Genomic DNA, 12,944 nt, shown 5'->3' with positions numbered 1-12,944 from the left:
TCCAATACATGCCTTTGGGGGGAAAAACTGATTTTGCTCTTAATAAATCTGATTTGTCTGCACTATAATCAAAGTTCTGTAAATGGCCTACAACTACATTAAGTTTCTTAATGCTGTTGACTTGAGTACCTCTAATGTGTGTGCACATGTGCCTGCCTGATACTATAGAACTTCATTAAGCTTAAGTGAACTATTGAATTTGTATGCTAAATATATTGAGGGTTTAACTTACATTCTGCATTATAGGGAAACTGAGCTATGTTTGTCTTTTGAAATACTTTGTAAAAAGTAGAGGTTGCAATTAAAAATTTTCTTTTTCCAAAAAAAATTGGGCTGCAAAATGATGGTTACCTTTGTTAAGAGCATTCAGATGTCAAAAAAATATGGTGCTCCACACTTAAGTCCTATGCTCTGTAACACATGAGAGTGATATCTTAATAGCTGGGTGAAATGTTTAGCAAACTTTAAGCTGAAAGCATGTTAAGTCTTTTGAAAGCAAAGAAAATACATTTCTGAAACAAAAACATTTACACTGGAGTATTAAGATCAGTTTGAGTAATACCAACTCTGAATTGTGAATATTGAAGATGATTCAAGAATGCAAAATATGGTTTCTATGTCACTGAAGCAATGCATAAGACCCACTATAATTTTCCATGGAGCTAAATGAGCCTAAGGGCACACGTGATTTAATAACCTAAGACAATCTGAAGAGCAGAACAAGTTATAACTTTCATTGCTAGTATAACTTATTAAGTCAATGAATAACCCTCTTGATTCACACTAATATAAATATTAATAGGTAGTTAATATTTCCAATATTTCTGTTCTGGAATTTGCTACTACAGTCAACGAGAAAATGTTTCTCTATGTGCAGAACATGTTTATGAACAAGTTTTATTGAAGCTACTTAAAAGGCTTGAAGATCAGTGGATCCCTAAAGAAGAACATTGCTAATTTTTATTACATTCAACTTGTAGCAATATTTTATGAGGTGAAAGAGAATACTTGTAAGAGGGAACATGATTCATCTGGCTATCAGACAGCATTTTAAAAATAAAGCTATAAAGCACCTTTTTATATGGATACGGTATTGAAGAAAAGTGAGTATTGATTTTGACCAGTTTTTAAATCATTGCTATATGAGCAGTATTGGCTTCTGGGTGAAATTCAAGGTGCTGGTAATCTGTTAGCCCCCCACCCCACCCACCCCCCAAAAAACCCAAGAAAGACATGTTACTTCTGAGTAGTTTCCTTTATTGTTCCTCACATATAGACAGAAATCTTGCTAAACTAAAGCAACACTTGCATTACTATAGACAACTTTTTCCCTCTTCCGACCAGAGTCCATGTTTTGCTGCCTCTTTGGGCTGCATCCCTCCTACATTCCACATCATTTTTAAAGTTCTTTATGGCTTAGGGATGGGTTACTTAAGGGACCGTCTTCTGTTAATTGTTTTTACCAGTCCAATTTGTTCTGGTAGGTTGGGTCTGTTACAGGTCTCATTAGCTAAGGAATGTCAGATGATGGAGACCAGGAGACATTCCTTCTCTGCTGTAGTCCCTGCTTTCTAGAATATTTTCCCTCCTCCTTGTGCCATATCCGTCATCGGATGTTGGTGATCCTATTTTTATCAGTAGCCACACAAAAAAGTGCTGCTGAGTTTTGTCCAAACCAGTTCCTTAGATTTTGAAGCCATAGTGTTCTGCCTGGACCTCGTTTGCCTTCAATCTTTCCTTGGAGAATTAAGTGAAGTATGCCGTATTTTTCCAGGTGTGGCATCACATGTCCCAAAAATTCTAACTTTAGCTTTATAATGGTTTTGAAGATTTCCCTTGGCTTTCCCAGGCGGCTGATGACCTCATTCTCCCTTCACAGATCAGAATTACCCCGACCCTTTTTGTAAGGCCATGAAGACTTGGTTGTGTGCCTGGGTCTGGAACTTCAAGTGAGTTAGGGGGCCCATTTCTTGGAAGTATTATCGCCATGATAATAGTTCTACTCAGCAACCATGTATCTTTATTTTGTATTGGTTTTTTAAAAAATTACGTTTTATGATATAGGCCTCCCAAAATCACTCATTTTGATGGGCGCATATGGAAATCAAATACAACTAAATAAATACTGTAAATACCCAGAATGATTGAAACCTAGTGCTGTAATTATGCCATTGTAGACTTAAAGGATAGTGTGATCTTTAGGTGGTAATTGTTTCAAAATAATTTTAACCTCATAGTGAATCCCATTTCTGATTCTGGATAGCCCAAGTCTTCCCTTAACAGACAGCTGAGCTGTTTCCAATTGGAGAAAATTTAAGGCAATCGTTGACTACTTTTGAGAAGAACTTTTGGAATTTAAAATACAGCATACATTATAGGTGAACCATAAAATACTTGCTGTGCAGGGGCATGTGCTTTCACAAAATGGCTTCTAAAGCTGAGCATGGTGAAACTATCCCAAAACAAACAGAAGTGTTGTTGGGTGCCAGCTGATGATATCTTGATCACTTCCTCTTGCTTGAAGGCAGCAGTTAAGAATTATTACCTCAAGGCCAAAACCACCTCTCTTCAGACTTTTAAGGAAGTGAGAAATATGCACCTGCAATGGATGCAGTACTTGCTGCTAAGTTCTTTTGTAGTTTTTGTTTTCTTTCTATATTTCTAGTAGAATTCAATGTTTTCCTCCTTAAGGTTTGATATTGTCCTCAATTGAGCCTATATTTCTAGGTATTAGAAATAAAACTCCTCAGCATAGTGGGATTTAGTTTTGAGCAATTATAAATAAGATTGTATTGTTGGAGTTTTATTTAAAATATCCGCTGATTAGAATAATGAAAACAATATATTGTTATCGGTTTAGGAGTTATTTTTTTTATAAAGATACTATCTGATTCTCCAGTAAAAAGAAGATGCTCCTGGAAACAGACTTTATAATAGTGGCAAATATCTGTACCTCAGGTGTAAGATGAGGGTGAAGGTTCATTTTCTGACCAACCCACAAGCTCGGACAACCTCACAGACTTATAAGCGGTTGCTCTGGTATATAGGAATGTCTTAACTGCTTTACCTTCAAGTTTGTAATTGCCATGCAAAATTTCAATCCTAATCCTAATGTTGGATTTGTGTTACTGTAACACTTGTGTTACTGTTACTGTACTTGTGCAGTTTGATGATAGAAAGGGATCAGTATATTTTAAAGCAACATTTGATCCTTAACGTTCTGACCATGCCAGCTGAGGTTCATGTGGAGGTTTAGATGAATGTTTGGCATAGTGGCACTCTGCCTAAAGCATATGTCCACTCAGGAATGTTTTAATCTAATTTAACACAGTTGGGAAGTCAGCTGTAAGCATTTGCTGAAAAAAAGAATATGGTCTAATGCTGGAGTGAGCAGCTGACTCTGGCTATGTCGGACAAATTCCTACTCGGTGATTACAGCAGCAGATGGCCAGGAGTATAGGAAAGACTGGAATTTGTCCACCTGTTTTCAAAGTGGCCCCATTGCAGATGGGAAATAGAGACCATTTTTCTCAGATCTAATATCAGGACAGGGATACATGGTCTGCTTTCAATGAAGAAAGTTCCTTGATTAGGCTATCATTTATTCAAATATAATAAAAATAGCAGAAGTAAATTGAAAATCATGTTAAGTGGTAAAGGGGCTGATAGGTTGTGTCCAGAGCACAGAGAACTCATATAGTTTTCTTCCCTGGTGTATTTCTAAGGAAAATTCCTCAAGCGAGGATTCATACAGACAAAATACCAGCAGTTAAATTCCCTTTCTGCCTGCTCTGGTCATTTTTCCTTCCCCAGACTGAAGCAATACATTCTTTTTTAAAAATGAAGTCAGATATGAAAAAATACATTTAAAATGAATAATTAGCTTCACAGAACAGCTCTCTCATGCCTTCCCAGGACAGAATCTAGAGGCATTTGGGCAAAACTTTATTTCTTCAACTTCTCAACAATCTCATGTTACAAAGAACTCAGATATTTCAGCAAAAGGTTTTATGATCACCATTTGAATTTTAGTATTTTAAAAACAATGAGAGTAAAAGTAAAGCTCAGTAATGACACAGTTGTTTAGAAACCATTTTAATTTATTCTTAATCCTTGTTATGTTTATAATGGTATAGTAGTATTATTGCATCATATTGTCACACTGTAGAAAAGGTTATGCTTTCCAACAGGGCAAAAGTCAACAGCTTGTCTATAGCCGTTTCCTTTCCAGTTGCCAGGAAGATTGCAAAGAGGGCCACCAGCAGTTTATAGCGTTGTTCTAGGAATGTAACATACTAATACAATTGACCTAATGTACAAGTTAATAATTCTATAAATTCAATAGAAATAGTTCCATAGATTCCTCAACGCAGTTGGCAAAAACGACTCCAACATATACCTATTTGGCTGAGGAAACAAACAATTATGCCTATGCATATTAATAAAATATTACATTTTTACATTAAAAATACCTATAGGTTCCTCTTAGTAATTTTCTGGTCACATACAAGTAACCTGAGTGACTCCATCTTCTTGGTCAAACTGTCCTTCCTCCAGTTCTCTAAGCATGCCATCACTGCTCTTGAATGCAGAGAAGCTTCCATACTGGGCAGATTCATCCTTGGGCCAACACTCTGGAGAAGGTGCTATATGGAATTCCTCTGTAGGTTGCATGTGCTGGACAGGCTGAGAAGTAGCTGTGTCTGATCCAATTTTTCCACTTCTTATGTTCAACTTTTCTTCTCCAAATTGCTTAGTAGTTTTTTTCTGAAATAAAGAACTTAATTTATAGTTGATATAGGCAGGGATCATTCTGAATATGAGCTGGATTTTAGAATGGCTGGGTGGAAGTTGAATTTAGATTTTTTTTTTCACACACTGGCTGTTTTTACAAAGCAAGCTTTGACATCTATTGTGTATTTCTACAACCAAATCCAATTATGAAATGTAGTTCCTTATCCCTGTCTTCATAATTATGTATAGCCAACACAGAGCCTTGCCAAGTTCCCAGGAGATTGAAAAGATTTTAGATGTTGAATAGAGAGGATTCTGCCAGTGTCTGCACCGCATTCCTATCCTGTAGTTGGAATCAACCATTAATTCAACAGGCTATAAATCTGGCACTCCAATATAGAAACCCAAGTGCTACTGGATCCTTAACCTAGTCCTGTTTTGTATACATTAAACAAGGCTTGTTCTCATTTTGACCTAACAATAATAATTGCCAAGGGGTAACTTATTAGGAGGATTTTTAAATAAAACTCTAAATTAAGCTTCCAGTGTTAGTATACAGTGTAAAGATTCTTTCATAGTGAACTTGATTCCTACTGACTTCATGCCCATACTACTTTATTACCAACCTTACAGGCTTTTGTGAGATGTTTTTCAACTTCTCTGTTTAGGATACAGCCTTGGGATTCCCTAATCTCTCGTTCAAGTATAAATCAGGGTTGATGTTATTTAGGGTCTGATCCAGTGGTGAAATCCATTTTTTTTTTACTACTGATTCTGTGGGTGTGGCTTGGCTTGGTGGGCGTGGCAGGGGAAGGATACTGCAAAATCTCCATTCCCACCCCACTCCAGGGGAAGGATACTGCAAAATTCCCATTCCCACCCCACTCGGGGGCCAGCCAGAGGTGGTATTTGCCGGTTCTCTGAACAGCTCAAAATTTTCGCTACTGGTTCTCCAGAACCTGTCAGAACCTGCTGGATTTCACCCCTGGTCTGATCCAAGACAAGATTGGCTAGGTCATGCTACTTCCTGAGCTACTGCTGTACAAGGTTTTCAAACAGTATTCTTGTTCACTCCAAGTTATTTTAGCAAATCACACACACCCTTTTTTTTTTTTGCATAAAGTGAAGTCTGATTTGGAAAATGTCTTTGAATTGCATATCACAACACTGTGATTTATAATTAAACAGCATCATTATATACATACGTGAATATTTTTAAGAGCAAAATAGCAACTTTGATGATTGTACCCTCAATTTAAATCTAAAACAATAAATTAAAATTTTGATGCATTGAAACAGGAACACACTTATGTTGTTCAGTTTAAATGTTTGATTCCTAGTCTTATGGAGAGTTTTTTTTAACCTTTTACCTTTTAAGATACAGTTCCCAAAGGCCACTATTTTGTATATTTAGTATTACTAACTGAAACTGAAATACTAATTCCCAAATTTCTTGATCAAATGTTTTTAATGGTCCTTTAATCTCTTGTTACTCTCATAATACAGTTAATTCAGTGATTTAGAAACAAATATTTTTGTAAGAAAAAGCTTAACAATTAATACATTAAATGAGTAGTACAATATTATAGATTTATAAACTTGTTTTAATCAAGTAGGGTTTTTTTACAGTGGTAACTGTATGCTTAGTGTATTATATTTTTAAGTCCAAATATTGTAAAGTTTAGTCTCAGCACTGACAATTAATGGAGACAATTGTGATGTGATATTGCTCAGCAAATCAAAACCTTAGTCTGTTTAGATTAGAACCATGGTGGTGCAGTGGTTAGAATGCAGTATTGCAGGCTAACTGCATTCCACTGCCAGGAGGTCGATCCTGACTGGTTCAAGTTTGATTCAACCTTCCATCCTTCTGAAGTCGTAAAATGAAGTCCCACATTGTTGGGGCAATGTGTCAGAGTTTGTTGCAAAAATCAAATCCAGAAAGCACACACAGGCAGGTTGATGCAACAAGATTCATTAACTTCTTTATATACATAATAACACATAAAGTAAATTTACAATACCAACAGCAGATTTCTAAGCAGCCCTCATTGGCTGACTTAGTTGCTATGCCTATACATTGGCTGACCTTATTACCATGTCCTATTCCAGCCAGTCCCCAATGGCTGACCTGTTGCCATGTCTATCCAGTTCATGAATATTTTGACACAATGTGCTCACATTGTAAACTGTCAGAGAGTGCTGTAAAACACTATGAAGCATACTGTAAGTGCTATTGCTATTGCTATTGCTGTAAATTAAAACTAATTAGAAAGAAATACTTCATTGAGACATTCTAGGAATAAAAGTTTCTGAAAATCTTTTGTATTTCTTTTCTGAAACAATGGATTTGATCTACAAAAATGTGGCATGTTAACTCCTTTCCTGTCTCTTCCATCTGTTATAATTTCCTTTGCTTCCAACCCCAAGAAATATAATTTTAAAATCAGGAGAAAGAAAATTTTTAAAGAAATGAAGGCCTCCTTCATGAAACATGCTTAGCATAATAGCTCACCCTCTTCAGGAAAGCCTTTCAAAAGAAGTTTGAGAAGGGAGGGGGCTGCCCTGGGGAAGTGATTGCTGAAATGAATGAATGGCTCTAAGAATTTAAGTCATGCTTGCCCTGCATTTGAAAAATGCAACCTCTTAAAAATGTATTCTGCTAAACTTTCTCATATTCAGTTTTCTGTTTCTTTGGTGTCCAGACTAAGTATGAAAACATGTCATCAACTTGTATTTTCCTCCTTCCCCCCCCTTTTTTTTTTAAACTTTCAGACTAGGCATTTTTAGTAACTTGTTGCCAAGACTGCTTTAGGGAAGAAAAGAGAAAATGAGCAAAGAAAACAATTGATCATTAACAGTCCTTTGTGGCTCTTTCCTTTGATTCTTTTTTTTTTCATGAGATAAACTAACAATGCCAAATCTCAAAATACAATATTCATTCTATAGGCAACTTGGCTTCCAAAAAGATTTAAGGGAGTGGGATTGGATGTGGCAGTACAGAGGACAGAGGAATATGCAGCGAGATGCCTTGTAAGAAAAAAATGTTAATCAGTTCTTGACCCTTAGGAACTCTACACAGAGACCGTGACTGCAAGCCAGAAATAAAACAGTTACTAGTTTCACCACATCCTGCTAAAAAAGCTGAATAATGGACAGAGTGCATAAGGAAACAGGCAAAAGATCATCCAAGGACATCACTTTGGCAAAGTATTCTGAATCTTTCATTTTCAATGTTCTATTTATCTTACAAGGAAATGGATAACAATTTGTCACATAGCTCATCCTAGTAATTGCATAACTCTACACAATGTGCTCTTTATAATGGTGTGGAAAAAAGAATTGCTTTCAGCAATAATGGAGTTCTTTCACATATTGTCTTATAGGTATTGCAGACTCAGGCATGCCTAAGAGCTTCAGATAGTTTTGCAGGATAAACAAGAGGAAGTTAGATTTTATAAATATATATGCCCTGTTTCCCCCAAAATAAGACATCCCCTGATAATAAACCCAATCGGGCTTTTGAGCCCATGGCAATAAGGCCAAGCACTTATTTCAGGGTTCAAAAAAATATAAGACAGAGTCTTATTTTCAGGGAAACACGGTATATACACCTCGCATTTTGTATAGCAGCAAACTCAAGGAAGAAAAGGAAAGAAAACACATTCAAGGGAAACAGTTGACCTCTACAGTTACACATCCTCTCTGCTTGTGCCAATTAATCCTCTGAATTCTCTGAATCCCCTTTTCCCACATGAGCCCTTTGCCCCTTTACATGATGGGCAAGACACAGGAGTGGTTTTTAAGTGAGCAAGCAGGGATTATTTCAGATTGTTATTCTTACCTCAGGTATCTGGACAGCTGGGTTCCCCATAGCTGGCCGCTGAAGGAAAACAACTTGCTTAGTGGCTAGATTGCCTTCACTGAAACATTAAAGAAACTGTTTTTAAAATTCTGTCTTTCTCTGGTTTTGTTCATATACAATTCTACAGTATTCACTGGAATTAATTAGCGAGGTGCCACATACAACAAACATAGTTGTGCATGTATTTAACATGTTTGTTTATATATTGCCTTCCTTTTAGCATCCAGCAAAAAAGACACTACTCCTTACAGTCACAACAGATTCAATCATATGCTATTTCAGCAAAGGAGGAATCTCATATGCCATCAGGGCCTGTTCTCAGGGGCCACTTCATTCCTATCTACAAAGCTATTCTTCTCAATGCTAAATGTTGTAGCTTATGATTTTCTTTATACATTGTTCTAAAACAATCTCCCCCTTAAGTTTTTTAAGTCAGCTGTCACCCCATCATATTTTAATTTTTTTGGAATAATTGAGGACAACAACATATAATATTTATGAAATTACTGACTGCTTTTTCAAGCAAATTTTTCTCTTAATATTGAAAAGAAATGTACTAGCAAAATTTATTCAGAGGCAATGCAGCCTCTAAAATTATCTTATCTTTAGTGCATGAACTAGTCATGCCCAAATTTGTTACATCTGTTAATGTAAATAGTACATATTTGTCTTTCCCTAACAGTAATGTGGCCAAGTCATATTTGACCTTGGAATTAATGATCTTGATGAGTATTTTAAGGCAGCGCTTTTGTTTTCATTAACATTTTCTTTTTAATTTCATAAACATGACACATACAGATACCTTATTATCAGGGGTGAAATGCTCCCGGTTCGGACCGGATCACCTGATCTGATAGCGATAGAGACGGGTGGTTCGGAGAACCGGTAGCAAAAATCCCTGCCCCCCACATTGCCCACCTGAGCTGTGCAATCATCAGAGGCTTTTTTTTTCTTTTTAAAAGCATTTTTCTACATTTTTTCTTTGGCCGAAAAAATGCTTTTAAAAGTAAAAAAAAAGCCTCTGATGATTGCGCGGCTTAGCTGGGATCATCAGAGGCTTTAAAAAAAAAGAAAAGAAAGCCTCTGCCGATGAGGCAAGTCAGCTGGGATCGTCAGAGGCTTTAAAAGCCGAAGAGGTTGTAGAAAAAATCGTTTTAAAAGTAAAAAAAAAAAAGTTGGCCACGCCCACTCAGTCATATTACCCCCCACACCAAGCCACACCCACAGAACCAGTAGTAACGATTTTTACATTTCACTACTGCTTATTATTACAACATCTGTCTGTCTTGAAAGAGCTTCCTTCATTCTAAGTATTGTCAAATTATCTGGGTCCACATATTGTGCAGAGAACCAATGTGAATTGTTTAGTTTTGGTTTGGCACATTATGTGAGCTTCATCGTTATTAAGTTCATCCCAAAAAGTTAAATTTGCCCTCCAGACATTCCCACTTCCTTGTGAACACATACATGGCTTTTTTTGTTGATCTGTTTTTGTTTTGAAGGGAGTGGGTGTTTTGCTTTTGGCAACAATAGCAAAGCGGCTTGTTAAATAGTCTTCCAGGATGATTTCCCATCTATGCTGCAGCCCTTGTTTTTCCTGATAGCTTCTCATCAATGCAACTAACCAAATTCTCACCAGGATTAATTTGTTCAAGATTGATCAAGGTCAATGCATCACCTCTTCTGCAAACAGTGATTTAGAAGATTGGCTTAGTACAGTGCCTGATATTAGCAACAGTATGATCTGGCAATCAAACAATCAGTCAATCAATCATTAGCTTTGTAAACATCATGGGATTCCATTGAGAATGCTTATGGATGACATTAGAAAGACAAGAGAAAAAGGGGAGTTCTGTTATTTTTCTGCTTTTTTAAAAAAAGTGAGGTTAAGAATTTATCTGGAAACAAGTCATCTTTCTATATCCTATTTTATGTTGTGACACCATAGAATCATCAAAGGCATTAACTCATGGCTAAAACTTTTAAGTTTAAAGAAATGCTCCATACTGAAGTACTGAAGCTGCTTTAAAAAACAACTTTAAAATAGACCTGGCCTTATTAAAATGCTGAACACGATAAATGTCAGGGGATAAATTCACAATTGAACTGAATGAAGTTGGGATTGCCCCTGAATTTCAATGAAGGAGGGAAAGAAAGTACATTAAAAGGATCTGTTTTATATGTTGAATTTTCTTCCTATATTTTGTCTTAACAAAAGATATAGGTGGACTTGGATCAAAAAATGAGGAAGAAAACACATTGCTGCAACTAGATATTTTTCATAGCTTTTGCCTTTTTAATTTGCTTCTTGCAGATTATATTTAATGGCATTATTGGACTTGTTTACCAGTAAGAATTGAATTTATAGTTATTGTTCTGCTTATTTTCATACTGGAATAACAACAAGAAAAAAATAAATGTGGTGGAAGACTAAATGACACAATGCATCAAATACATCATATGTTGTTTTGACAGGATATATCACCTTGATTTCTGTTATGGTCAGAAATTATGTTATGGTTACTAAAGATAATGTGAACCATACTAATGTCAATCATGCTAAAATGTCCAAATCCGTGCTGGCAGATCTAAAGACAGAGAAACATTTGTACTGTTCCATCCATGTTTGACATCTTCCACCTTTCACTGCAAAGGAAATCTTACAATTCCCTCCAAGGTCAGGCTTGTGGGCAAGAATTGGGAGAGCCAGAGTGCTTTTTTTAAAATTTGCCCCTGAAATAGCCCAATATCCCTTTTCTAAATCTTTATTCAATTGGGATTTTCCAATCCTTGAAAAGGTTTTCTGGAAAGTGGTATCCTATGGCCCATGGGTACACAGGGTGACACCCTAAACCTTGAGCAAGCAAAAGTGCTTTCATGTAGGTAAGAAGGGAGAAGTTCCAGTAGCTCTTCTTGCTACTGTCCCCATTTTCTGGGGGGGGAAATCCTTTTCTACAATAGTTGATTTTTGGTGGGTCTACTTTAGAGAGAGGAATAACAGGAAATCTTACTGTGAAAACAGAAACTCTTCTAATTACAGGATTTAAAGAGTTATTTTGGGGGAAATGCTAATATTCCTGTAATCCTCTGAACAAACTGTGTGTGAACTGATGCAAAAGAAAAGTTCTCTGCATTTAGCAGAAAGTAAAAGCTATTAATATTCCACTTGCGTACTGGGGTCAGAGTTCAAAGTCTGTGGGAAAAACAGAACTGCAGACTGAAAAACATGTTATTTTTTTTTAACCAATGTGAGCAATGTCGCATGACAACTGAGCATAAAGTGTTTCACACAAATTAATGCAGCATTTCCTCAATTTTTAAAATGAGAGTAGTAACTACGTTTCTAATTCAGAATTGCTAGCAGACTATTCTGGCAGGTAGAGTACTTTTAAAAAAAAGATGATTTAATTAATTCAGTAACTTGGATTGCACTTTTAAAACTGAACCAAATAACATCTTATAACAAATTTCCCAGATGTGTCAGGACTCCCATTTAGCCATGAATGTGCCAAAGCAGGCTTCTAGGCTACAGATTCCTTTGTGCATAAATGCTTTGTGTATCATTCATGTGGCTGATCCAATTGCCTGGCAGGTTCACATAGTCCACAGTCAGTAAATGGGGGCTGGAATCACTTGCTTTAAGAAGCTGATAAAGAAAGCTTTTAACTCTTTTAAAAAAACTTTTTTTTTCTGATAGCTGATTAAGAAAGGTTGCTGACTCAACACATTGTATTGGATTGAGGTTATTTCCCTTCTGATCATCTATGTTTTTAAAGGAAGAAATAGATAGGTTGAACTAATTGTTGGAAAACAAGTGCTCAAAATACACTTTTACACATCCGTTTTTTGTAGATTGTTGTGTTATTTGGAATGATACACCAGTGATTTGGAAACTATCAGGAAGACAATAGTAATATGTCTTGTTTATGTTAATATTTTTCCTGTGTATAAGGTGAGAAATTATCAATTCCCCATCAGTTATACAATAGTCCAAACCTGGCTCTGCCAGTTAGCTTGGGGCTCCAATGGGGGAGCATCACAGTGGAGATGGTTGATTAACAACAGATCCCACCTACCCTCCCTCCCTCCTGCTCCCGACCTCCCTGTCTTTTAATTGGCTCGTAATGTTTGGATTTTGTATTGTCTTATTTATGTTTTTAGCTTACATAGTTTTTATCTTTTATATTGTAAGCTGCCCAGAGTTATCTTGAGGTAAAATGGGTGGCCTATTAATTTTATAAATAAAATAAAATCAGTAAAGATATATTTGAAAATCATTTTATCTTTGGGAGTCCTTTTCAGAAGACTAGCTAGAAAAGCAGATTTAATTTCCTTTTAAATATGT

The 12,944-nt window shown here is 36.2% G+C and overlaps 1 protein-coding gene across 1 annotated transcript in view; it reads right to left on the bottom strand.

Moving 5' to 3' along the window:
* Nucleotides 1-4,070: 4,070 nt before the first annotated feature.
* RFTN2 (raftlin family member 2) overlaps nt 4,071-12,944 on the bottom strand; it is a 31,482-nt gene continuing 22,608 nt past the window's right edge. The window contains exons 8-9 of the mRNA XM_070956825.1: nt 8,579-8,657; nt 4,071-4,767 (exon numbers count right to left, since the gene is read on the bottom strand). Coding sequence (XP_070812926.1) covers nt 4,501-4,767; nt 8,579-8,657 — 346 coding nt within the window. The 3' untranslated portion in view covers nt 4,071-4,500. The remainder of the gene's footprint in view (nt 4,768-8,578; nt 8,658-12,944) is intronic.

The sequence above is a fragment of the Pituophis catenifer genome, unplaced genomic scaffold (genome assembly GCF_029215685.1).
Source record: "Pituophis catenifer annectens isolate HBS135680 unplaced genomic scaffold, rPitCat1.0.hap2 SCAF_1, whole genome shotgun sequence".
NCBI lineage: Eukaryota > Metazoa > Chordata > Lepidosauria > Squamata > Colubridae > Pituophis > Pituophis catenifer.
This window is presented reverse-complemented; position numbering and strand designations above follow the sequence as displayed.